This window comes from Elephas maximus, chromosome 13 (assembly GCF_024166365.1).
Source record: "Elephas maximus indicus isolate mEleMax1 chromosome 13, mEleMax1 primary haplotype, whole genome shotgun sequence".
NCBI lineage: Eukaryota > Metazoa > Chordata > Mammalia > Proboscidea > Elephantidae > Elephas > Elephas maximus.
This window is the reverse complement of record NC_064831.1, coordinates 55,838,561-55,865,920: the sequence shown is the minus strand read 5'-3', so window position 1 is coordinate 55,865,920 and position 27,360 is coordinate 55,838,561. Positions and strand designations below refer to the sequence as shown.

The window sequence follows — 27,360 nt, the reverse complement described above, 5'->3', positions numbered from 1 at the left end:
ATTTATGACTCAAAAAAGGTTAAGAACCCACATCACCAGAGCCTGCATATTCAGCAAAACTCTTGTTAATTTAAAAATATTTTTTATGGAAAGCTTATTTATTATAATGGCATAAATCCTTGCCTCTAAGACCAGACCCTATTTATGTTTGGGATCCTATCCCCTCACGCGTTCTCAGGGTTTTCGCTTTTACAAACATCCTCTTTCTTTCCCACATCCTCTTTTCTCTCTGTATTGGAGATTGCCATCAGCATACCTCCCTTAAGTACATTCTTTTTTTTTTTTTAAAGCCCTCTGTTGATTTCATGTCTTCTTTCAGTGACTGCTCCATTTCCCTGCTGTCCTTTACATCTATACTTCCTCACCTCTCCTCAGCCCTTTCCAGTTGGGCATTCTTTGTTACCACTTTACTGAAATGGCTCTTCTCAAGGTCACGTTGATTGGAGACTTGCTGATGCCAACAATTAAATATGTCTCTGGGAGGAAGTGGAGTGAGAGTGTCTCAGGTATAGAACCTGATGTAATCATATTTCTCATTTCATGGTACACTTTTGTCGTTGTCCTGCGCAGGGCGTTGCTTTTATTTTATTTTATTCTCCATCTTCACTCCCATTCTGTTTTCCCTCAGAGGCCTTCACTGTAATATGTTTAGCATATCATCCTGAATATATCTTTGAAAACTGTAGTCCTATTTTGAATATGTATGTGTTTTTAATTTATATAAATGCTATTTTGCTGTAGATTCCTTTCTGTTCCTTACTATTTACATTCAATGCTAAGTAAAAAAAATTATCTATGTTGCTGTGTTTACATGTATTTCATTACTTCTGACTACTACATGGTATTCAGTTATAGATATCTGCCATATTTGAAGATCAGTTCCTTTAGTTATGGACACCGCGGTTTGTTTATTCATTCATTCAGCAAATATTGACCACCTACTGTTTGCCAGCCACTGTTCTAGGTGCTGGTTATACAGCAGAGAATAAAACAGAAAAGTCCCTACCCTTGTGAAACTTACAATCTTGTGGGAGAGAGAGACAATAAATCAAATAAGTAAAACATACAGTACATTAGACAGTGAAGTGCTGAGGTGAGAAGATTAAAGCAAGAAGGGAGAGAATATGAAATGTTGGGTGTGAGAGATTGTTGAAAGTTTAAATAGGGTGGTCATGGAAGGCCTCACTTCTCTGAGAAGGTGCGTTTTTAGTAAAGACCTGAAGGAAGTGATGCGGCTGGCTAGGCTGTCACGGGGGAAGATTATTCCAGGTTGACAGAGCAGCAGGTGTAAAGGTCCTGAGCCTGGGGTGGACCTGGTTTCTTCAAGGATCAACGAGAAGGCTGGCATATTACCTCCAAGAGTTGTCTACAAAGAATTTTTATATTTTTTAAATATGCTGTACTTTTACTATATATTTAGACTTATTCCTGCTATCTTGTTTTGTGTTTTCTATATAATGTAGTTTCTTTTCATTTCTTCTTTCTCCTTTCATATTTTCTATAGATAAATAAAAATTTTTGTACCAGTTTGAAAGTTATATATTCTATTTTTATTCTTCTAATCATTAACCTTTACTTAGATTTGAATTTATTTATTTTTTCTATCAATTTTTTAGGCTTATTGATTACATCTTCCCCTGAACAAGATATGAGTCTTGGCAGGCTCTTACCGTCCTATATTCTTCCCCACCTCTGCCCCCACCTTCAGGCTTCTGAAGTTCAGGATTGTTAAGAGTACACTTTCCTGTTTTTGTTTTTTCCTTTCCTTTCCTTCCTTTCCTCCCCATTATTTATTTAGCAGTAGTGAACCTTTAAGTTAATTACTCACCCTTTCTTGCCATATCTTATAGTAGAGTCCTCCTGGGTTTATTTCTCTTCTTATACTACTTTCTCCCACAGTGTTTCACTCTAGAATTCTGTGTCTTTAAGGATATGAAGTTATACATAATCTTTTAGCCTAATCGAATTTTTGGTTAGTTGTTTTCTTGGTAAACATTCTGAATGCTCACATTCCTGTATTCCTAAGAATATCTATTTCATCCTTGCATTTAAATGATACGAAAAACCAAACCAAACCCAGTGCCGTCGAGTCGATTTTGACTCAGAGCGACCCTATAGGACAGAGTAGAACTGCCCCATAGAGTTTCCATGGAGTACCTGGCGGATTCGAATTGCTGTCCCTTTGGTTAGCAGCTGTAGCACTTAACCAGGGTCCCCTGTAAATGATAGGTTGGTTATGTATGGAAGCCCTGGTGGTGTAGTGGTTAAGTGCTATGGCTGCTAACCAAAGGGTCAGCAGTTTGAATCTGCTAGGCGCTCCTTGGAAACCCAATGGGGCAGTTCTACTCTGTCCTATAGGGTTGCTATGAATTGGAATTGACTCGATGGCACTGGGTTTGGTTTGGTTTTTTGGTTTAGTTATATATAAAATTTCCTTTCTTTCAACATTTAAACAATATTACTCATATTTCTCTATAAGGTGTCTAGGTTTTTTGTTTTTTTCTTATCTAGTATACCAAACTGATGTTTTATAACTTTAATTATTGGAAATCATTGGTCATTATTTCTTCAGTTATTTCCTCATCTCCATTTTTTCCCCTTACCTTCTGGAACTCCAGTTATTTAGATGTTGATACTACTTTTTCTAGCCTCCATATAGTTTTAACTTTTATTGTATATGTGTTTTCCAGGGTCTTTATACCTTCTTATTGCCTCATTCTGATCATATATTCGTTAATTGTATTTTCCAACTATATTCATTTCATTGCTTAAACCTCTGATTTTTTAAAATTTAATTTATTATATTTTTCATACCCAATATCTCCAGTTGGTTCATCATTGTAACTGCTTAGTCTTATTTTCTTAATAACTTACTTTAGTTTCCTGGAGATGTTTATTACGCTTATTTGAAATTTCTGTTCTGTCTGAACCATAAATTCTTTTTCCTCTGGGATAGGTTGTTCCTTTTTGGCCTTTCTTTTTACGTGGTTGTACACCTGAGGTGTCTTACTTATTTTTCCTGGAATGTATATTTCCTTGTGAATATTAACTGCCTTGACTGAAATATGTACCTGAATGAAGCATCAAAGTCTCAGGTTCAAATTTATGCTCTCCTTGGTAAAGCCATAGACTGCATGGGTGTGAGAGAATGGGGAAGTGGGCTTAGGCGTAAAGGTAGGGATTTTCCGAGGAAATCAATAGTTCTGTTTTGGTTGTGACATACCGGTAAAGTTATCAGGTAAGCATTTTGGCTCTCAGTGAAGAACAAGGGCTGGTCATTTAAATTTGAAAGTGAACAGCATTTATGAGACTAATAAATTTGAGGGGGGTTTTTTTTTTAAGAAGAAAGAGAGGCCCCAGAGATTGGAAAGTAGGTTCAGGAAGTTTAAAGAATAGAAGAGATACCTTGTCAATAGTTAGTCTTGGCCATCAGGATGTTTAGAAAGAGCGGTGTGTCATCTAGCCTGACTAAGGTGACCTGCTTATCCTCGTCCGATCTATAGTTCTGCGTCACTGTTCCAGGCTTTTGTGGCGCTTTAAGAGTCCTCTAGCAACATTGGTGTAATGGCAAGAGATCTGGGATTAGGAGTTCCAGGCCCTGCTCTGCTGTCGATGAGCTGTGCTGCTTCGGTCAAGTCAAATTAGTCTTCCCGGACTTTAAGTTCCTCATCAACAAAATTATGCGATTGAACCAAGTGATTTGTAAGGTTCTTGTCTACTTTAAGATTGTATGACTCTTAAAGGAGATGTAGTTATAAGCAATCTTTAGACTACTAGTTTGAATTTTTAAAAATATTTTCTTGAGGTGATTTCACCAAAGTAGAATTAGTTGATAAGAGTAGTTTTAAGGAATTGCTAGATTACTTCTCAGAAGGACTATTTCAATTCGTAGTGCCTTTAGCAGTTTTTAAGTATATACAGTTCCCTACAGCACCACCAGCTTTGGGTTTAATGTTAAAAAAAATTCATGTTTAATAATTTAATGGCTGTGGTATAATACCTCAAAGTTGAATTTCCATTTCTTTAATTATTTGCAAGGCTAACAGTTCTTCCAAGCATTTGGGTTTCCTTCTGTGTGGACTATTTGTTTATAGTCTTTGATCATCTAATAAGTCCTACAAATAAAAAAAAAAAAGCATCAATCATTAACTGGAAAAATAACAGAACTCTCAAAGGTATTTTCATGTATTTACCAATTCTCAAAGTCCTTTTCAAATATCATGTTATTTGACATAGTTTGTGAGGAAAAGTGGAAAGAGATTCTTTAAAAAGGGATTTTAAAAAGGTAGTGAAAGGAAATAATTAAGAAACTACTAAAGTGTTCAGCATTAACTAAATGACAGAACTATAAGTTTTCATACCTGCCTTTCAAAAAAGTTAATATTCTCAGTCAATGGATCTCTTTTTTATTATGTATTAATGTAGCTGAATTTTAGCTTAAGTTATGTGAACTTAAAGTAGCTTGTGTATGGTTGTGAAATAGAGAAGAAGAACCAGATACTGCGTATCTGAGATAAACTTTTGGGAAGATTCCAATGGTGGCGTCCATTCGTTTTAGATTAGATACCAGCTAACAGATGCATAACAATAATTCAAAGAGGAAGTAAGGACTTTGTGATGTGGCAGTGGTGTGCGTAAGGGAAATTAAGTAAAAAAACGATGGCGCAAGAGATGAAATTTAAAACCAGACTTCCCTTCCACTCTAAACTGGTAAGCTCTATGTATTTGCATATCACATATGGTGCTGAGTATGAACAGATCTTCGGGACAAGATTGGTGATTGATTTTTGTTGTTACTGTTAGTTGATAGGAATCTAATTTCATTGTAGGAATGAAAAATCTCAGTTTCTTTATTTAAAAAAAAATGTAAAGTATGCAAAAGAAGTTCTCCATACAGCAATTCCATATACTTCTTTACCCGTTTTTCACCTCCTTCCCATTTCTGCTGTATTTTTACTTTGGTCCCTTCTATACCTTTTTCCCCGATCTTTTTTTATACCTTTTCTTGCCATTTCTCTTTGTTCAACTTTTTTCCTTCTCATTTTTGGTCATTCATTCTTTCTCTTACCTGCTAATTGCCCACTCCCTTCAACCAGTTTAACTTCTCCCACTTACCTGTTCTTTTTTTGTCCATCCAAGCCTGTGTTTACTAACACACAGGTCTCCTCAGAGACTCTCTTTCTTCTCTTCCATTCTTTACTATGAAGTATTGTGTAGGAGAACTTTGAATTAAAACCCATGAGAGTTGCATTGTAAATTGATGTATTTGGTCTTAGGCAAGTTATTTAACTTTTATGCCTCGATTTGTCCAACTGTAAAAGGAGGAATTGTAACTAAACCTCCAGGGATCCTTCCAGCTCTAAAATCCTGTGATTCTATGATGTCTTAAATTTCTCTCCCATTTTCTTCTCATGTGCTGACCTCATTCATTTAATAAATATTTACACACCTACCTCGTGTTTTTAACTGCTATGCATGTGGCAAAAAAAAAAAATAGAAGACAGGGCTCCTGCCTTTGGATTGTTTATAGTCTGTTTGGAGAGACAAGAGGTATCTGTATATTAACACTCAGTTATTTCCAGTCTGTTTCTATTCTGTCTAGACCAGATCCATATTCTCAAAGGAATACCAGCTACTTCAGCTCTAACCTGATTTCATTGTAAGGGGCAGGGTTGCCCTTGAAAACAGTAAAAGACTCCTTTTTATGCTTTATACGTCTAGGAACCCCCATTGTGACTGTCTGTGCCTTTATTTTATGTCAGCCACTTGACTCCAGTCTGGAACTTATCTCAGAACTAGAGATTGGTCTTCATCATGACTTAGTAGATGATCACTTTCTGCCTTCCTGTCTTTTGTGTGTATACATGTCTATGCATTTGTATGTTCATATAATTATGTTCAAATATAATGTAGATGGCTGAGTAAATGTGACCACAACCGTATTCTGTGCTTTGGTTTATTTCTGTACCTATTTTTTAGGGGGCATTGCTTTTGGAAACACTACCTTTTCCTTTCATAGACTGTATGAGCTGCCTGGTTGGAGTCCTTGAGTGGTACAAACAGTTAACGTGCTCAACTGCTAACTAAAAGATTGGGGGTTCAAATCTACCCAGAGGCACATTTGAAGAAATGTGATCTCCTCCCAAAAAATCAGCCACTGAAAACCCTGTGAAGCACAGTTCTACTCTGACACACATATGGTTGCCATGAGTTGGAACCAACTTGATGGCAGCTTGTTGGATCGTTGCTTAAAGGTTCAGGGTCAGAGAGAGGGGGTGAATGGGAGGTCGTTGCTTTATAAAAGAGCAGCAGGAAGAATCTTTGTGATGGAACTATCCTGTGTCTTGACTGTGGTGGTGGATATAAGAACCTGCACATGTGATAAAATTACATAGACCTACATATGCACACATATGCAGACACACACACACAAATGAATACAAGTAAAATTAGGGAAATCAGAATAAGATAGGTAAATTGTATCAGTGGCGAATCTTAGTTGTGATATTGTACTACAGCTTTTTGTAAGAAGTTACCGCTAGGAGAGACTGGGTAAAAGGTATACCAGCTCTCTCTGAATTATTTCTTACAACTGTGTATGAATCTACAATTGTCTCAAAATCAAAAGTTCAATGAAAACTAATAGCAATTTAAAGGAGTTTGTGCTGAAAGATGATGATTTAACACATGTAGCTGCAAGAAGCACTTTACTTTTGGAACATGACTTTCCATTCAGATCAAAGGATGCTCTACTAACTAGATTTTATTCATTTACTATTCCAAGTTTTCTTGTGCATATATGGAAAGTGAAGCAATAGCTATGATGTGTTGGCTCTATTAGCAGAAGAAAAACTTTGCAAACACTTTAGTAATGCCGATTTTATATAAGTGTCATTTTTTGTATCTAGTAGAAAATCAGTTCATTCTAATAATGGGTCAATTTTTTCATACAATTCATGAATCAAAGTAAAGTTTTTGTAAGTTCATTCTGTCAATGATAAAGCATTTATTATTATTGTGAATGCTACTATAAGTTAATCTAAAAAATTCACCATTGAAGAAAACATTATTTGTTTTTTGAGTAATGATACAAATATTAAGTTTAGTGGAGCACTGGATCATGGTCAAAATAATGTTCTTACTGTGTTAAGAAACTCAGTGTAGCAGAAAATGTATTTGGAATTGGTTGGAGTACATTCGTAATTCATAATTGCATCTAAACAAGCCTGTAGTCTGAATAAAATTGGAGCGTAAAATGTTTGAAAATTACTTGCTGGCTCTTAACCATATAAAATTTATAAATATATATACACAAATAGAGTATTTTAACTAAAAAATTTTTGTGATAACCTAATGTTGAATTAAAAAAAACACTTCTGCAGTTCAGTATTCACTGTCTCTTCGCTACCTGTCAGCAATAAGATTTTAGAAATATTTGAAAACATGTATATATCCTGACCATTTTTAGCAGTCCAAATTGTAACAAGATTATGTTTGTATTCTCATTCATTCCTCCCTCCCCCAACCCCCCCCCCAACCGCCCCATTCCAAGGCACTTTATCAAATTCTTTACTCAAATAATTTTGGCTGTTTCCTCGCTTCTCCCCAACTTTCCACAGATACATATACCTTAAGGACCAACAAGTTAGACAAATCTGGTGTCTGATGCCCTGTCATTAGGAGTAATTGTTATTAGGTGCCGTCAGGTCAGTTCCAACTCACAGAGGCCCTGTATACAACAGAACGAAACAACGACTGGTCCCGCACCATCCTCACAGTTGTTGCTCTGTTTGAGCCCATTGTTGAAGCCACTGTACCAGCCCATTTTGGTGATGGTCATCTTCTTTTTTCACTGACCCTCTCCTTTGCCAAGCATGATGTCCTCCTCCAGGGACTGGTACCTCCTGATAACATGCCCAAAGTATATGAGACAAAGTCTTGCCATCCTTTCTTCTAAGGGCATTCTGGTTGTACTTCTTCCAAGACAGATTTGTTCATTCTTCTAGCAACCAATGGTATATTCAATATTCTTCACCAGCACCGCAATTCAGAGGCGTCAGTTCCTCTTCAGTCTTCCTTATTCATTGCCCAGTTTTTGCATGTGTATGAGGTGATTGAAAATACCATGCTTTGAGTCAGGCACACCTTAGTCCTCGAAGTGACATCTTTGCTTTTTAATACTTTAAAAAGTTCTTTTGCAGCAGATTTGCCCAATTCAGTGCATCATTTCATTTCTTGACTGCTATGTCCATGGGTGTTGATTATGGATCCAAGTAAAATGAAATTCTTGACCATTTTAATCTTTTCTCCATTTGTCATGATGTTGCTTATTGGCCCAGTTGTGAGGATTTTTGTTTTCTTCATGTTGAGGCGCAATTCATACTGAAGGTTGTGGTCTTTGATCTTCATCAGTAAGTGTTTCAAGTTCTCTTCACTTTCTGAAAGCAAAGTTGTGTCATCTGCATAACGCAGGTTGTTAACGAGTCTTCCTTTAATCCCTGATGCCCCGTTCTTCTCCATATATTCCAGTTTCTCAGATTATTTGCTCAGCAAACAGATTGAATAAGTATGGTGAAAAGATACAACCCTGATGCACACCTTTCCTGACTTTAAATCACACAGTATCCCCTTGTTCTGCTTGAATGACTGCCTTTTGATCTATGTACAGATTCCATCATTAGTAGATATTCGGTATTACTTAATACTGTAATACTTTTGGGTGTAAATTTCTTGGAAACAAGTATATGGAAATTACTTGAGACTGTCTTTAAATTAACTGAGATACACTATATGTAATACCTCAGGGATAGGCATATTTTTCTTTCTCACCTTCCTTCTGTGTAACTTACTCCTTTATGCTCTTGCTTATTCTTCTGCTTTTTCTCTTTTTACTCCTTATCTGTTGTTCTTTTGTGTGTGTGTGTGTGTGTGTGTGTATCTGTTCTTGAGTAAAATGTATGTTCTGAAGGAGCTGGTGCTCAAAAATTACTTATTGGCTCTTTATCATATAAAAACGACATATATAACCATTTTGTTTAAAAATTATCATTGTTAACAACTTTAAGTATCCGCGGGCATCTTAGGGGAAATACTTGATTGGAATTAATTTAAGCTCATTTCTTGTTCTTTTCAATACAGTGTTTCTCAAACTCTGAGGCTTGCAGAAGTCACATATTGAGATCTGGCATCATTTTCAGAGAGACCTTCAGTAATGTGTAAGTAGTGTTTGTTTCTCACTTTTGTTTCAGTTAGCTGTTTTCTGTAATAAACACAGTGAAACATTAATATGCCAGAACTCTTAATAAGAATTTGGAGGTATTTTCACCACATAATGATTATGAGAAACAAATGACACAAATAAAATAATTTATTGAAAGAATATGTCTTAAGAAGTGTCCTGGGTCAGTATAAATTCAGCACCGTTTATTAGAGGCAACGTCCTCAATGTAAGGAATACTGGATTAAGGATTTGGCTTCTTGCTCAGGCTCTGTCACTAGCCTGCTTGGTATCTGTTAGTAAGCCAGTTTCTGTGGCTATAAAACTGGACTATGATTAATAAGATTCTTTCCCCTCTGAATGTCTATTATCCCTACCTTAAGTTTTTTTTTTTTTTTTTTTTTATGAATCGGGTTGGTAATCTTTCAAAAGAGAACTGTCAAATTATGCATTTATGTTTTGATTTTTTTGTTGTTGGTTTTTGCTTGGGGTTAGTGAGAAGGGGAGGCGGTGATTCCTAAGCAGCGCCCCCTTGCTCAAGAAATTTCCCCCACGTAGTGCATCAATTTGTGTTAATGAAGCTTGCTTAAAAAATCAAGTTTGCCTTGGGAAGGTTAAACTTTTTTTTTTTTTTTAAACATCAATGTATTGTTAAATATGATATGCAAATAAGACTTCTTTCAAAATCTCATTGGGATGCTGATGCTGAAGGAGTGCCAGTCTTCAGGTGGGGTGGGCGGGGGGTAATAGAGTGAGGATTACTTCTGTGCCTGTGGATTTTGAGGAGAAGCAGGCAGGGATAGATTATTGGGGAATTTTGGGCTGCATGAAGACAAGCTACTTGGAACTTGGAAAGGGTGATAGGAGGAAAAATGGCTAGAAGTGGAATGAGAGTATGGAAAGGGATGTGGAAACGTGGAACTAAATAAAAAACTCCTTGAAGGCAGGGGCTGTTGCTTTCATCTCTTGTCACAGCTCCTAGAATAGTGCTAGTACTTAATAAGCATTTATTAAAAAACCTCTGAGCCAACGAATCAAATATTTATTCAGTAAATTTCTAATTTTGCTTAGGGCCCTAATGGTGGTAGCTATTGATTACTACACTCAAATCATCTAGTTAATCCACGTGTATCCTACATTCATCATCGACAGCATTTAAGATACTTGAGATTCAGAAAAATGATTCTGAATTATAGGAAAAAAAAAAGACATGTTTAGCATACTGTGCTTGAGGAAGACTAGAAAGTGAACTATTTATTCATTTAACAAATATTTTTTAAGCAAAAAAAAAAAAAATTTTTTTTTTTTTTTTTTACCTACCATACTTTGGAAACCTTGGTGGTGTAGTGGTTAAGAGCTAAGGCTGCTAACCAAAAAGTCAGCAGTTCAAATCCACCAGCCGCTTCTTGGAAACCCTATGGAGCAGTTCTACTCTGTCCTATTGCTACAAGGAGGAACCAACTCGACAGCAATGGGTTTGGTTTTTTTTGGGGTACCATACTTTGGGTACTAGCTGAGAATGGAAAATAGGATACAGCCTATGAAGTATATTTTAATTTGATGGGTATTATGTAGCCATTTAGGATAATTACGAAGATTATATCAATTTAGAAAAAAAGCTTATTAAATAAATGAAAAATACTAATATTTATATAATTGTAACTGTGCATGAGAATTAGAAAGATGTTTTCTTAAAGAGGAGTAGGAATCATGGCGAAATATAAACCTGATTTATTGTTGTAAATGGGATTGTTGATTTTCTTTTTGCTTCTTTGTGCAATTCATAAAGTTTCGGTGAAAGTGCATGTAAATTTTAATTGTTTTGAAAAATACGATAAACATATATTGACCAGAAAGAAGAAATAGGATGTGTAATCAAAGCGGAAAAGAACAAAGCTTTATTTGAAGCACAATGGGTAGATGACCTTGGTTGGAGAAAAGATGAAAGGTGGAGTTGGAAAAGATGGGCGTGAGAGTCTCTAGTTTAGTTTTGATAATGTAAGAAAAGATGAGCTAGTTTAGGTTCTTGAACTAGAAAATTATGTTAAAAAAAGAAAAAATCTTTTCTAGCTTTTTCAAGTGAACTGGAGTTGGGGGAGTTGAACTGGTCCATTGGACCATTTTAATATATAAATTTGAGTTTATTGACATTATCAGGCCCTGTCCAGGAGGTTTTTACTCCTTTTACCATTTCAGTAATAGTTTATAATTTTGCAAAACTTTTATGGCCAGATTTTTTTTCATATAATTTTTAAATGTTTCCTCCGATGCCACTCTTGCCTTTTCTTGTCCTTCAAGTTAGTCTAGGTAGCAAATGCTTACCTACTTTGATATAATAGAGCAGGAGAAGAAATAAAAGAGAATCTGAATTGATTGGGCAGAGTTTGAAAGGGAGACAAAACAGAAATCACTCTCCAGTAGTTGCTGAATGAGTAAGAGCTTTCTTACAATAACATCACAATTTAGTTCTCATCCTTCTTGTTCTGTATATTCGAAGAAAATAGATGTAAATTTAAAGTGAAATACTACCTAAGCAGGTTTCTTAAATTTTAGGAGATATCTATAAACATTTTATTTTATGATCTAACTACTTAGGTTGTTTATACCGTGCTGAACAAAGAAGAATTAAAAAACAATCATTGGTTTATGATGTAGTATTTGTTATTTTAATTTTTTTATTATACTTTAGATGAAGGTTTATAGAACAAACTAGTTTCTCATTAAACAGTTAGTACACATATTGTTTTATGACATTGGTTAACAACCCCATGATGTGTCAACACCCGCCCTTCTCAACCTTGGGTTTCCTATTACCAGCTTTCCTGTTCCCTCCTGCCTTCTTGTCCTTGCTTCTGGGCAGGTGTGCCCCTTTAGTCTTGTTTTGTTTTATGGGCCTGTCCAATCTTTAGCTGAAGGGTGAACCTCAGGAGTAACTTCATTACTGTGCTGAAAGGGTGTCCCGGGGCCATACTCTCAGGGTTTCTTCAGCCTCTGTCAGGCCAGTCAGTCTGGTCTTTCTTTTTGAGTTAGAATTTTGTTTTACATTTTTCTCCACCTCTGTCCTGGACCCTCTATTATGACCCCTGTCAGAGCAGCCTGTGGTGAGTCAGGCACCATTTAGTTGTACTGGACTCGGTCTGGTCGAGGCTGTGGTAGATGTGGTCCATTAGTCCTTTGGACTAATCTTTGCCTTATATCTTTAGTTTTCTTCATTCTTCCTTGCTTCTGAAGGGGTGAGACCAGTGGAGTATCCTAGATGGCCGCTCACAGGCTTTTAAGTCCCCAGACGCTATCCACCAAAGTAGAAGAGTGTAGAACATTTTCTTTATAAACTATGTTATGCCAATTGAGCTAGGTGTTCCCTAACACCATGTTCCCCATAGCCTTCAATTCAGCACTTCGGTCCCTCAGGGAGTTTGGTTGTGTCTATGGAGCTTCCATGACCTCGCGTTGTACAAGTTGTGCTGGCTTCCCCGGTATTGTGTACTCTCTTACCCTTCATCAAAGTTACCACTTATCTATTGTCTATTTAGTGTTTTTCCATTCCCACCCCTCCCCTCCCTCGTAACCATCAAAGATTAGTTCTTTCTGGGTGTAAACCTTTTCATGAGTTTTTACAGTACTGGTCTCATACAACATTTGTCCTTTTATGATTGACTTATTTCACTCAGCATAATGCCCTCCAGATTCATCCATGTTATGAGATGCTTCACAGATTCATCATTTTTCTTTATCATTGCATAATACTCCATTGTGTATATATACCACAGTTTGTTTATCCATTCATCTGTTGATGGGCATCTAGGTTGTTTCCATCTTTTTGCTATTGTGAATAGTAGTATTTTTTAAGATAATTTATTTTATTTTTATTGTTGTTGACAATATACAGAGCAAAAATACAGCAATAGAACAGTTTCTGCATGTATAATTCAGTAATATTGCTTACATTCTTCAAGTTATACAACCATTCTGACCCTCCTTTTCTGAGTTGTTCTTCCCCCATTGATATAAACTCACTGCCCCCTAAGGTTCCTATCTAGTCTTTTGAGTTGCTGTTGTCACATTAATCCACTATAGATAGATCTTAAAAGCATAATGCTCAAGGCAGACATTCTTTATTAGTTAAGCTAAACTGTTGTTTGGTTTTAAGAAGACTTCAGGGAGTATTTTTGGTTTAAAGATTATCTCAGGGCAGTAGTTTCGGGTGTTTATCCAACCTCCATGGCTCCAGAAAGTCTGGACTCCATGAGAATTTCCCCCTTTTGATCAGCATTCTTCCATAAAATCTTTGATCAAAATGTTCAGTAATGGTAGCCAGGAGCCATCCAGTTCTTCTGATCTCATGGCAAAGGAGCCAGCTGTTCATGGAAGCAATTAGCCCATATATCCATTTCCTCCTCCTATTCCTGACTCTCCTTTGTTGCTCCAGGTGAATAGAGATCAACCGTTGTGCCTTGGATGGCTACTTGCAAGCTTTTAAGACCTCAGGCTCTATGCAGTGAACTACAGTGAACCTGTGAGAGCTGGAACTCGAAGGGACTGCCTTGTTTTTCTGATTCTTGCAAGTTTTCTGCCTTTGACAGGGTGCAGTCTTACCACTTTTCCGTTGCTCGCCATTAGTGGAAAATATTTGAGTTTTCTCTGACAGGTTTTTGCCTTACATGAATTCAGGTTTTTGCAGGTTTTACTGTATATTGGAAACTCTATGGGGCAGTTCTACTCTGTCGTATAGGGTCGTTATGAGTCAGAATCAACTCGACGGCACTGGGTTTTTTACTGTATATGATGTATCATTGTTGCTTCAGCATGAGTAAAATTGTTCAAGAGTTTTATATTACTGTGATTATTTAGGGAACTGTTGAATCAAATGCTTGTTTCTCAAAACCCCCAGTTTCTAAAAATGAATTGAAAAAAATTTACCTGCTTATCGTTATAGGGGTTTCTGCTCTGAAGTACTGCATTAAAAGTCCAGGTTTTTTTGTGTGACCAGGAATATTTTCCCCAAATACTATTTCCAAGTAATTTATGGTGTCTCTTGCCAGCACAAGGCACTCTTGCCTTAACTTATACAATTTGTATCTTCCAGAAGGATTCCAAATTTCACATGCCCATGGTAGTCTCTTAGTTTAACGGAATTGTTAGGAAGCCTTCCGTAATTACTCATTTCTGTATTAAGTATTTCCAGTATTCTTTCTTTGCCTCATAATTTTTACCATTGTCATCCCTGTAGCTTCAAACCCCAAACTTAACTTAAAAAACAGTTGATTTAAAATAAAAACTAGAGGTGTGTTTTTTTGTATTATGGACTTATCCTGAATGAATTAAAGAACATTTAGATCTTATAAGAAGTCACCTGTAATGTTGCTAGCTATGTTCTTGGTATTATATGTTCTGTCAACTGTGCCTTAAAAAATTTTGCCTGCTTCCCAGTCATCCCCAGCCCAAAAATGAATAAATAGAATACACAAACAAAGCAAGGGGCCTGGGATGATACAGACTTTCCTTTTCTGTCAGTGGATGTAAGAGGATTTTATCACCGCTTAAAAGTTGTCTTTTTTAAAAATATTTATTGATGAAGAACAGTAACTTGTCCCTTTTAGTGGTTATTCACTGTGTACAGTTGTGAGTTTAAATTACTAAATTTTGTGAATCAGAAAGATCTAATAAAAAGGAACTTTCCATACAATTTGCCCCCATTTATCTGCTTATTAGTATGTTGTTGTTGATCCCCACCAGCTGGTATCAATTGGAGCCCAACTCATGGTAACCTCATGCACAATGGAATGAAATGCTGCCTGGCTCTGCACCATTCCCATGATAGGCTGCAGATTGGACCATTGTGAATCGTAGGGTTTTCACTGGCCGATTTTCAAAAGTAGATCACTGGGCCTTTCTTCTACTCTTAGTCTGGAAGCTCTGCTGAAACCTGTTCAGCATCCTAGCAACACAGGAGCATCCACTGACAGATGGGTGGTAGCTGTGTATGAGGTGCACTGGTTGGGAATCAAACCCTGGCCTCCCACACAGAAGGTGAGAATTCTACCATTGAACCCCAATGCTTTGCTTACTATTAGTATAATGGCTGTTTAATAGCTGAGGTAGTAGATTTCAAAAAACTTATATTTTTTTTTTATATCATATATATTATGTTATATATCCAAGCAAACACACACACACACACACACACACATATATATATTTTAATGATAGTACTGTTTCCATTCCCTTTTCCTTCCTTCTTCATAACAGGACATAAGACTGTATTCTATGCAATAGTGACTGCATGCTTTAGTCTAAATAACATGAAGTTAGAGTCTGGGAAAAAAGACAATGTTTCAATCTCCTCATTAATATGAAAGGGAAGTTAAATTCATGCACTCCTATAACCACATACACAGGTTGTTTAGGTAACTTTTCACCCAGTAGTTCTACTTCAGTAAATTTATCCGGAAGAAATAAGAGATGTAGCCAGAGGTTTATGTTTAAGTTTTTTCACTGTAGCATTTAAAAAATATTAGCAAAAGAAGTAGAAGTAATAAATGATCAATAATTAAAAAAAAAAAAAGTTAAATCAGTAATGGTACATCCGTAAAACAAAGTATGCTGTTGTTGCTGTTATTAGGTGATGTCGAGTCAATTCTAACTCTCAGCGACCCTATAGGACAGAGTAGAGCTGTACCATAGGGTTTCCAAGTAGTGGCTGGTGGATTTGAACTGCAGCCTGAGCTCTTAACCGCTTCACCACCAGGGCTCCATAAAATATCATGTAGCCGTTAAAAATTGTTTTCAAAGACTAATGAAATGGAGAGAAAGTTCAATACAAAAGTGCACTTGTTATTATTTTACTTCTTTTTTTTTTGTGAATAGGTGGTCAACTAGATAAAACATTGTTTTTGTGGAGCACCTGTTAAATGCCACCAGCTGAGTGACTATTCAGCATTTAAGAGAGTCCTCTCAGGAGAATAAATTGTTACAGCTTTCTCTTTACTGTCACTCTAGGAGGCATTTCTGAAAAGTTTAAGTTCTTTATTACGTGCAGAAACCTTTTGTGCACAGGAGCCATGTTATATCTAAATAAAATAAGTAGGATCATATAGTCCTTTTTTAGGTTAGCTTTCCAAGCAAATAGTGGGAATATTTACGAGTATATTTGAACAATCAACATAGATTCTAAAAAAATGTGGCCAGAATTATGAAAACTCTTAACATTCACAACGTAGAAAATGGAATGAGTATAGGGATTGTGATGGAAAACGTGGTGATTACGTTATAAACAAGTATGCTACATAATTTCTTTGCCCTCAGGTATTTTATAATCTGCATGGAAAGGTTGTTAACTTTACCATAAACTAGCAGTTTCTAAAGCATGTTCTAAAAAATTTTTCAAGTTGTTAAGTGGAAAAACAGGGTCCGGTTTTCAAATAGCCTGGGAAATTCCTGAATTAAGCAAAAGTAATCAGATATCTTTATCAAAATCAGGTACCAAATCAAAGTCATTATAAAAAGGCTCTCTTGAGACCTTAATGTTTTCATATATATTGTAACTATCCAAAGGAGGCGTATAGTGTATACACCTTATTTATTTGTCCATGGAATCCTTTCTTTGCATTTGTTGGAACTAAATCTAACATGAAACACATGTTGGGAAATGCTGTTTTAGATTAAACTTTTTCCCTATAAAGTGGCATGTAAGAAATGACAGTACTATGTGTGCTTTCTGCTAGTTAAAGAAAAACATAGGGTTTCAGTGATACTGGACAATTGAAGGAGATTTTTATATTAAAGTGTTTGTGAATACATGATGGGCTACTCTACTTTGTCTTGTTATTTCTTTGAATCTGTTATAAACGTGCATTACTGTTATAATCTCTGCCCTACTTTCATAATTTAAAATTCTTCTCTTTGTTGTTTCTGCTGAGACTCATTCATGGTGGACTTTTCCTTGTATGATTTTGTAGTTTTGGAATAGGAGCCCATCTTCAGCTGGGCTTCATCTGTGGAAAACCTGTGTTTCCTGGGTTGAGGGTGTAACCTCTACAGCTGCATGTGCTTCCCCAGGGTATCGTTAGCCTGGGAACATTGTTATTGTTAATTTCTCATTTGGGAGCTTGCAAGTGGCTTAAATTTAAACCCCAAATCCAAGTGTGAGTAGGTCTGTTGTTATGAATTCTGAGGAGACCCTCCCCACCCCCGACTCTGCAACCCAAGGCCGAGATTGAGGAAGACTTTTTATTATTATCTCCCTATGCCAGTGAAGGAAACCCTGGTGGTGTAGTGGTTAAGTGCCACTGCTACGGCTGCTAACAGAGAAGTCAGCAGTTTGAATCTGCCAGGCGCTCCTTGGAAACTCTATGGGGCAGTTCTACTCTGTCCTATAGGGTTGCTATGAATCAGAATCAACTCGATGGCAGTGGGTTTGGGTTTTTGGATGCCAGCGAATGGGTTTTTATAACATACTCTTTAACTGAAGGTGTAAGTCCTTTGAGGCTCATGGCTTTAAATAGGTCTCATTTCCAATTTCCTGTCTTATGTTGTCCCAAGGCAATGCCTTTTCCATGTAAACCCCTTGATTGCTGGGGAGGTCCGCAAACCTTCCCCGCCCCCATCAGCTTCTACACACTATTCTGGCTTTTGGTTTCCTCAATGTTTTGGGGCCCTAGTAATTTGCCGTTTTTACAAATGATGGTTTTTGTTGTATATTTTGATAATCTAGGCTTCCATATTTGCCAGAAATGGAAGTTCATGCATTACTTTTATAATCAGAAAACAGTGCTAAGGTATTGCCATTAAAAAATGGGCGTACCTTTTAAATATGAAAGTAAAATAGATAAGACCATGTGTTTCTCAGGAGTGCTCTTTTTGTAGTTTTTGTTATTTGCACACAAACCAGTTACATTTATTTGGCATATTATAGGAGAATATACATTTTACTTTCCTCTCAGATGTGACCTTCTGTAATGGAAGATGATTGAAGACAAGGGACCTCGTGTTGCTGACTACTTTGTGGTAGCAGGATTAACTGATGTTTCAAAGCCTCTTGAAGAAGAAATTCACTTCAATGATGCCTGTCATAAAGTAGCTAAACCAAAAGAACCTATCACAGATGTTTCAGTTATTATTAAATCTCTGGGGGAGGAGGTACCACGGGATTATGTATGTATCGATGTTACTCCAACTGGATTATCAGCTGATCTCAATAATGGAAGTCTTGTGGGGCCACAGATTTACCTTTGCTATAGAAGAGGAAGAGATAAGCCCCCACTCACAGATCTGGGGTAAGTGCTTTTTAAAATGTTTTATTATTATTAATCCAAATAATATGCCTTATAGATTTTAGAGTTAACTGTTTAATTCATTCATTAGTAGAAGTTTGGCAGCTTTAGAAAAGTAGACAAGTTTATATGCAGAATTCTGTATTTTGTCCCTGTCCCCTTTCAGTGGCCCTTTGTCCTGCAGGTTCCCAGCACTTTTATCATGTCTGGGTTTACCAGGAATGAAGATTAGTCTTCTTGTTTTCCATTGCTCTGTTGCAGAAGGGGATGGGCTTAACTTACAATGTTTTGGTTAAAAATAAGAAAGGTATCTATACTCCTACAAAAACCATCAGAAAGGGGCTATAACAATTCCACTTCTAACGTGTTAAGTCTGAAAGTAGGTAGTTGTGTTTACTGATACTTGAGGAAAGATAGGATGACTTGGAAGAGCTTCTGAAGTTTCTTTGACTTTTTTTTATTCTATCATCTGTTTGATATCAAAAAGTTATATGAAACAATTAGTCTTTATTCTGTTAACATCTTTCAGTAATTTTACATTGGCTTCAGAATAGCTACTATGTTGCTTCGTATAAAGTTTAAGTATTTAGTGAATGGCTTCTCAAAGAAAGCTAGCTGCTAGGTCATACGGTCTTCAAAAGAATAGGTGCTTCGCCCCTCTGACCTTTGGCCATACTCCGGAATTCTAGCTTGTGGATAAAATGAAGGAAATGTTGCAGATTATTGTTTGGGTGTTGGAGTCTCATGGTTTAGAGAGGAGTTTTCCAAACATAGGAAGGATTCTCTGTAGGAAAATACTTGAATTGGAAAGAATAAATTAACCTTTCTTATAGCTATTTTTTTTTTATAGCTATTATCTTATGTTAGTCATTGTGGAGTATATGACATCATTCTTGCCTTTAAAAAGCTTACATTTTAATTAGACAAGAAAGGTTTAATTGACAATATAAAAATCAAGTAGTAGTAAACAGTTATAGCTCCAACAGCACAATGAAAGAAAATAGGTATTTTCTGCAGTGAATGTATGTATGTCATGTCTTTTAAAGATTTGAAGTGATAAATGGTGTTTTGTTTTTATTGTTCTGTGTGTTGTATTTTTATTTTCTTGTTTTTAGTTGAGAAAATGTGTGCCAGGCACTGTTTGTTTTGGATACATTCCTTACATTCTCATCTAATTCCTCAAGACATTGAGTTAGATTTTTTAAACTTCATAGCTGAGTAGTAAGTAATAAGGCTCAGAGAGGCTAAGTAACTGCCTAAGGGAATGCACCTAGTGAAAGATCACAGGAATTTGAATTCAGATCGGTTTAACTTCTCTGTGTTTTTGTGCCCTTTCTTAAAAAGATTAAAACACACACAGAGAGAGAAGTGGGATCAAAAGGAGGGGTAAGCAATTAAGCTAACTTCAGGATAAACATGGAGTTCCTGGGTGGTGCACTCGGTCAATGTGCTCAGCTGCGAACCAAAAGATTGGCGGTTGAAGTCTATCCCGAGGTGCCTTGGAAGAAAGGCCTGATGGTCTGCTTCTGAGAAATCAACCACGGAAAACTCTGGGGGGCACAGTGTTACTCTGGCACACACACAGGGTCGCCATGAGTTGGAAGATTTAACTAGTTTTAGCTTAAAGACAGTTGCAATGCTTAATCCTCAAATTTAGCTCTGAATTTTCCAAATCAGATATTGCAAGTTAAAAAAATACTTGCTTCAAAAATACATTAGAAGGAAAGAATTTGACCAATTCTCGACATTAAACTTTATTTGCATAATGGAATTTTATATAAGGGAATATTGATTGATGTTGAGGACATTGCCTGTATAACAATTTTTATAGCAAATTCAGAAACAGATTTAATTTTGTAGAGGCTTAAAAGAAATCTTAGACTAATACCAACACTTAGCATTAAATTACGAATGAGTAAATTCTGTGAGAGAACAAACTAATATTGTTCAAGTATGACGTTTTCTTGATCTCCCCAAGTACTTTAAGTATAGTATTTAGAAGATTCAAGGAATGGATGCTTGGTCTGTCCTTTGTTAAAAGCCTTATGTCTTTCACTCAAACTTTGATTAAAGGTAAATTTGAGGTCATATTCCTTCTTGAAAGTCTTAAACTATCTCTTGAAGCAGAGGAAAGTATTGGAGGTACAAGTATCCAAGCAGTTTCTCTTCTGTCTGGGCAAGACACCTTTTGTAAAATTTTAAACTTGGTCAAAATGCAAAGTAGCTTTTTGTAAAGAAGATACTTGGTTTTAGAGATTTAAAAAAAAAAAAAGCTGTTTTATTAAATAGAGCACTAAAGCAAGTACCTTTGCCTCTAATTGTTACATTCTGTGGTTTACATCAGCTAACACAAAGGTTAATCTGAATCTGTTCTTAACATGATTTTTTTTTCCGCCCCTAAGGAAAAGTTGTCCTTTACTATTATACAGGACTGTGCAATTCAAACTTATAATAAGATTGAAATATCACACTGCTACATTTAGGATCAGTTCATAGTGCCTGAGGATATTACCTTTCATATTTGAGGGTGCTTTGTGTATTCATATTTATACATTTTTACATTTATTTTTTAGGGTTTTGTATGACTGGAAAGAAAGATTGAAACAGGGCTGTGAAATTATTCAGAGTACACCTTATGGACGCCCTGCAAATATTAGCGGCAGTACCTCATCACAGAGAATTTATGTCACTTACCGAAGAGCCTCTGAAAACATGGCACAGAATACGCTGGCTGTCACAGACATATGCATTATTATACCCAGTAAAGGAGAAAGTCCACCACACACATTCTGCAAAGTCGACAAGAATCTCAATAACAGTATGGTAAGCGATTCTTTGGTACTGAGAAAATTAGCCACTGATGAAAAGAGCATACTTTTAAATAAACCTTAGTTTGGAAAGCAACATAGCACAATTACTGAATTGAAAAATACATTTTTAAAGATGTTGAATATTTTATTTTTAGGAAAGTGCTTTGGTTGTACTTTCAAAAGGAGCTGTGCAAAAAGGTTTTTTTTTTTTTTTTAATTAAAAAATAACTCTTCCTCCCTTAACTGCAAAAGCAATGCACTAGTCAAGGCTAACTCCTTTACTTGTGCCCTAGATCCTATACCATACACTTACCTCTTTGAAGACATGGCATCAGCAATTCTCCCTACTTTTTTTGAATCATCTGCTTTTCCTTGTATATCAGATTATTTCCTCCAGCATGTAAAACACTTTGCAATATCTCTCATCTTTACAAAACTTCTTGATCCCACGTCCTCTTCCATCTGTTGCCCCATTTCTTTGTTCTCCTTAATAACAAAACTCCTTAAAAGAGTCAGCTGTATTCTGTCCCCTTCTTTACTTTGACCTTTTCATTCAGGCTTTTTGTAACCGTCATTCCACCAAGATGGCTCCTGTTGAATTTAATGATCAATTCCGAGTCTTAGTTTTCCAGCAGATTTTGATATGGATGATCACTTCTTCCTTCTTGGAACAGTGGCAAGAAGAGAGATGTATTCTCTTCCTGTGTACTCTGGTTTTTCCGCCCACCTCACCAGCCATTCCCTCTGTTGATCGTTTCTTGTATCCCTAACCTCGATGTAATGAAGTGTCTAGGGTTTAGTCTTCAGACCATTTCTCTTGACCACATAAACTCCCTCCCTTGGTGATTTAACCACTTATACTAGCTGTATATTGGAAGCCTCCTAAGTTTATGTGTCTAGCCTAGATGCCTCATATGTGCAGCTGCCACTGCATCACCTCTTCTTGGGTATCTTATCTAATAGGGCATTTTAAATTTAACACATCCAAAAAGGAACTTCAGATGTTTTTCTCCAAACCTGCTTCCCCCCATAGTCCAGTTAGCTTGTGTAACTACCCTTATACCCTTATGCAAGCTAAAAATCCTTGGCTTAATCCTTAAACTTTCTCTTCTACTTTTCTGTAAATCCTATTGACTTTAACTTCTTGTATTTGAACCACTTCTCAGTCCCTCCATTGCCACCATCCTGGTCCAAGCCATGATCATCTCTTAACAGGATTATTGCAATAGCCTCCTAATTCAGAGGTCAGGCAAACTTTTTCTGTAAAGTGTTAGATAATAAATTAGTTTTTGTGCACCAAAGGCAGTCTTTGTCACATATTCTCTTTTTTTTAAACAACTCTTTAAAAATGTGAAAACTATGATATAATGCTTAGCTTAAGACACCATTTCAGATTTGGTTGGGTATTTTTATACAGGCTTATAGATAACTTGATATTTTCCCATTTGTGAGTTTTCCATTTATTTTGTGGATGTGTTGGTTTTGAAATCAGAGTAAATTGATGTCGTCATTAGAGCCAGTCCTAGGTCTCATCAGTTAATCAAGGTGTTCTAAGTAGACTTATGGAATTGAAGCACAACCCAGAGATATGAGTTTCTGTTTTTCTTTGTCCCGAAACACTAGTTCCAGTATTCTCAGAGAGCATTTGTTCTCCATTAGAGAGAATAAAGAGGCACATAGCATAGTGGTTGAGAGCATGAACTACAGCTAAACTGCCTGGGTTTGAATCTCAGATATGTGTCCTGGACAAGTCCTGTTGAACCAAGGCCTGGGATCACCAATAAAAACACAGCTTACACACAGACATTAAATAGAACAATGCTTTACTCACACAGAGAAGAGACAGAGTAAGGTCAGCTTCAGCTGTGGGCTCCAGACCCCTGTGGCCAGCAGGTCACTCCCCACAGCCAAATCAGGGCTGTTGATCTACGTAACAGCTCTCTCGTGTTGCAGCTGATGGACCTTGTTCTCTCTCCACCGGGAACAGATATAGAAATGGGATTGGCCAGCTGCCATATAACACACACACTTAGCTAAGCAGTTCCTGGGAACGTTGATGTGCTAAGGGCAAGAGGGGAGGGATGTGCTGATAGTCCACCAGCTGCTATGGGAAATGTTTTGGGTCAAGATGCCCTGGGAAAGAGGTCATTCCACACTCTCATCCCATCTAAGAAGTCAGGTTGACACATCTGATCGTAAGCACAAGGTTCATTTGTGGGTTACAGGATAAGGTGGCATGCTGTGCTTGGAGTGTCCCCTTCCACAAGTCCCTTGACTCTTTGAGCCTCAGTGTCCTCATTCATGAAGTGGGGATCAAGTAGTACTTTATTTCACAGGCTTTTTGTGAAAATTAAATGAATTAATATTTATAAAGAATTTAGAACAGTACCTGGCACACAGTAAATACAATATAAGTATTGTTGTTGTTGCTGTTGTTAGCACCCCCCAAGTCATGGCGACCCCATACACAATGGAATAAAATGCCACTTTGTCCTGCACTATCTCCATGATCAGTTGCAGAGTCAACTGTTGTGGTCTATAGGGTTTTCACTGGCAGATTTTCAAAAGTAGATCACTAGGCCTTTCTTCCTAGTCCGTCTTAGTCTGGAATCTCCACTGAAACCTATTCAGAATCATAGCAGCACTCAAGCATCCCCTGACAGACAGATGGTGGCTGTGCGTGACGTGCATTGGCTGGGAATCGAACCTGGTCTCTCATGTGAAAGACAAGAATTCTACCGTTGAATCGCCAATGCCCCCATATAAGTGTTAGCTGTTGTTAGCTGTTAGTTAACTCTACTCTGCTCTACCAGTCCCTTTTTTCGTATATTTAATGTCTGAGGAAGAGTTCTTTTGTCTAATGTTTAAGCTTCTCCTAAGTTTTTTAAAGAAGCATTAAAACCATGGAAGCCCATTGTCATTCAGTTGATTCTGACTCATAGTGACCCTACAGGACAGAGTAGAACTGCCCCATGGGGTTTCTAAACATTCGGCTGGTTTGTTTGAACTGCTGACCTTTTGGTTAGCAGCTGAGCTCTTAACCACTGAGCCACCAGGGCTCCAAAGAAACATTAGAGTAATAGAAACCTCTTAAATGGCTGTTTTCTTGTTCTTTAATCTAGCGTCAGACCTGAATATAGAGATTGTTCCTTGATCTTAGCAATAAACCATTAAATTTCAACTTGCAATGGGTTGTAGTTTGTATCTGTTAACATTCTTTGTTTCCATTGACTATAAGATAATAAAAACAAATTCAGGCCTTTGGAGTGGATGTACAATAACTTATTTTCTCCCTCCTTTTAAATAGCTAAAGTAGACATACAGTCTAGAAAACTTATTTTTACATTTGTTCAGTGTATATGTAAGGAATCAGGAAGCAGTTGGGACTAAATTATTGATGTGTTGATAATCCTAGCAATATAGTCATATAGGTGACTCATGGTTTAGAAGATTAGGTAGCTTGAATGAAAGTCATCTACAGGGTTTCTAAACCAGAAAAAAAAAAAAAAAAATGATCTGCTAGACCCCGGGAAATGTGTGTTCAATCTTTATAAGAATTATTCAGCTTTCAAATTTTAGACCAAAAGCCTTAAATAGTTTGGACTTTTGATTTAAAATTGAATCATAATATTTTAGAGCTGAAAGGCTACTTCTTGGCAGAATTGGGCCTACCTACTAAGTTTTTTAACTCCCACTGAGAGTTTTTTTTTTTTTTTAACTCTATCAAATAGCTCTCATTTTACGACTTTTTAAGAATGTCACCATTTGATATAACAAATTTATTTAGAAAAGTAGAGTTGTTAACAAAACAAATAATTAAATCGTGTACCTAATTCCCAGGGGAGAAGGGGAAGTATCTGAAAGTAAATTTTTGCTATGGCGTAAACCACAATGTGGATAGTTTGACTATCGGTCGAAAGTTTAAGGTAATTTTAGAACAGTGATTCCTCCTGCTTTCTTTCTTGCTGAACCCTGTATATGAAAAAATTGGGAAACTGCTGTTGTAGTCTTTATATTTATGGCTCTTTTCCTACAGATCCTCGTAATTTTTACTGTGTCACTGAAATAACAAACAAACAAAAAACACCACCAAAACAGTTGCCAGCAAGTTGGTTCCAACTTATAGTGACCCTGTGTGTGTCAGAGTAGAACTGCACTCCACGGGGTTTTCAAGTCTGACCTTTCGGAAGCAAATCGACACCTTTTTTTCGAGGTACCTATGAATGGATTTGAACTGCTAACCTTTTGGTTAGTTGTCAAGCACTTAACCATCTGCACTACCCACCCAGGAACTCCTACTGTGTGTCTGAGTCCCTGTTTTTCATTTTAGAGTATTCCTTTTGGTTTCTGCCATATCCAAATGATTTTGTATTTCCCTTTTTATAATCATAACAGTTATTATGGAAGGTTTTTGTTTGTTATTGTCTTTAAAAATTTGACTTATGGGGAATTGGAGGGTCCTTTATTTATAAATTTCCTATCCATCTGATAAAATCCAAGTTTGCCAACATTTGTAACATCCACTTGAGTTTTATACATCCATATGACGTATTAAAAAATGTGTCTCCAGAAGATTAGTATATCAAATCTGGCTTAGGAGGTTAAATTATGCTCATTGCTGTGTTGAGATTTTATTTTTATAAATGTTTTAATATTTTTGCATCAAGAGAAAATTTCCTGAGGCTGTAATCTCGACTAGAATATAATCCATTAAATTTTTTTGAAATAAAATGTTTGTTTTTTGTTCAGATATTTCCAGATGCCTAGACATACTATTTTCTATATGCTGTGTTGTTTAAATAAGAGAGGTGTTTGGATATTATTCCCTTTCATCTTAGTTTGGTGCACTTATGCTTTTAGATGTTCAATTTAGAAGATATTTTTGGAAGACTGACAGATACCTAAAGTCAAAAACAGAAATTTATTACGATTTTGATTCTTCAGGATATTGTCTTTTCTTGAAAAAGGATTTTTAAAAAAATGATCATATAATGCTTACTATGGTATCTTTTCTCCTTGCTGTTCACCAGATTTTCAAAATACATGCAATTGAGAACTTAATAAAATGGGTATGAGCTAAGTATCAGAGAAGCCAAAGGAGAAAAATAATTCATATTTAGACACTTGACTTACATGAATTTCCTTATGCAACTTGTCTCTATTTTCTGTAATGCCAACATTTCCCCAGTCCTTTCTTAGCCCTTACCTTTAAGTGACTCCTGTGTCACCTAGTCTTTCCCAAGTATAATGCCCCACTTACTCAGAAACGAGTCATCTAGCAAGCACAATTGTTGTGTAATTCTTGAAAGGATTACATGAAAAGCAGCAAAGAAGATCAAAAAAGGCTTTTGAACATTCAAAGTAGATATAAAGTCCAGACACTAAAAGCTTATACTTTACTCACTGAGTGTCTCAGAATTACCCCTCTTCTAACTTACTCTTGCTTTAGACATTATTGTAATGAAATGATCTGTTTTCTTCAGCTCACAGCATATTAGAAGGGACATTTAAAAGAGAAGAAGGCACATGGGGGAAAGACTTGTAAGAAAGAAAAGTGGCAGAAACCTGAAACAGAGGAAAGAGTTAGGAAAAAAAAAAAAGGAGTTATTAGGAATTTTAAAAGCAGAGTAGTTTGTAGCAAAGTTCAATATCCATATGATGATTCTAGCGATCTTGACCTCACTAAAATGTTTTACTCTGTTTAAGAAAGCAATGAAAAGCTTTGCACAAGGAGCCAAGTTATTGCAGCATTGTTCATAGTAGCAAAAAAGAAAGAACTAAAAAAACAAAGTGTCCATTCATAAAACCACATCCGTCTCTGTCGAGTCAATTCCGACTCATAGCCACCATATAGGACGGAGTAGAACTGCCCCATAGTGTTCCCAAGGAGTAGCTAGTGGACTTGAACTGCTGACCTTTTGGTTGGCAGGTGAGCTCTTAACCACTATACCAGCAGGGCTGGGGGAATAGGTATTAAACTATGGTTCATTCATTTATGGAATACTGCCCAGTAGTAGTTGTTGTTATTAGGTGCTGTTGGGTCGATTTTGACTCATCACAA

The 27,360-nt window shown here is 36.5% G+C and overlaps 1 protein-coding gene across 5 annotated transcripts in view; it reads left to right on the top strand.

Moving 5' to 3' along the window:
• The window catches only part of DENND4A (DENN domain containing 4A), a 128,388-nt gene that overhangs the window by 21,040 nt on the left and 79,988 nt on the right, over window positions 1-27,360 (top strand). For 4 of the 5 annotated variants that reach the window (XR_007519821.1, XM_049905233.1, XM_049905231.1 and 1 more), the window contains exons 2-4: window positions 9,139-9,215; window positions 18,160-18,492; window positions 21,063-21,312. Coding sequence is in view for 4 of the 5 variants with exons in the window: in XM_049905233.1 (XP_049761190.1) it covers window positions 18,182-18,492; window positions 21,063-21,312 (561 nt within the window). In the remaining variant the exon portion in view is untranslated. Of the gene's footprint in view, window positions 1-9,138; window positions 9,216-15,123; window positions 15,248-18,159; window positions 18,493-21,062; window positions 21,313-27,360 lie in introns of all 5 variants that reach the window. The other variant, XM_049905232.1, reaches the window with a different exon arrangement.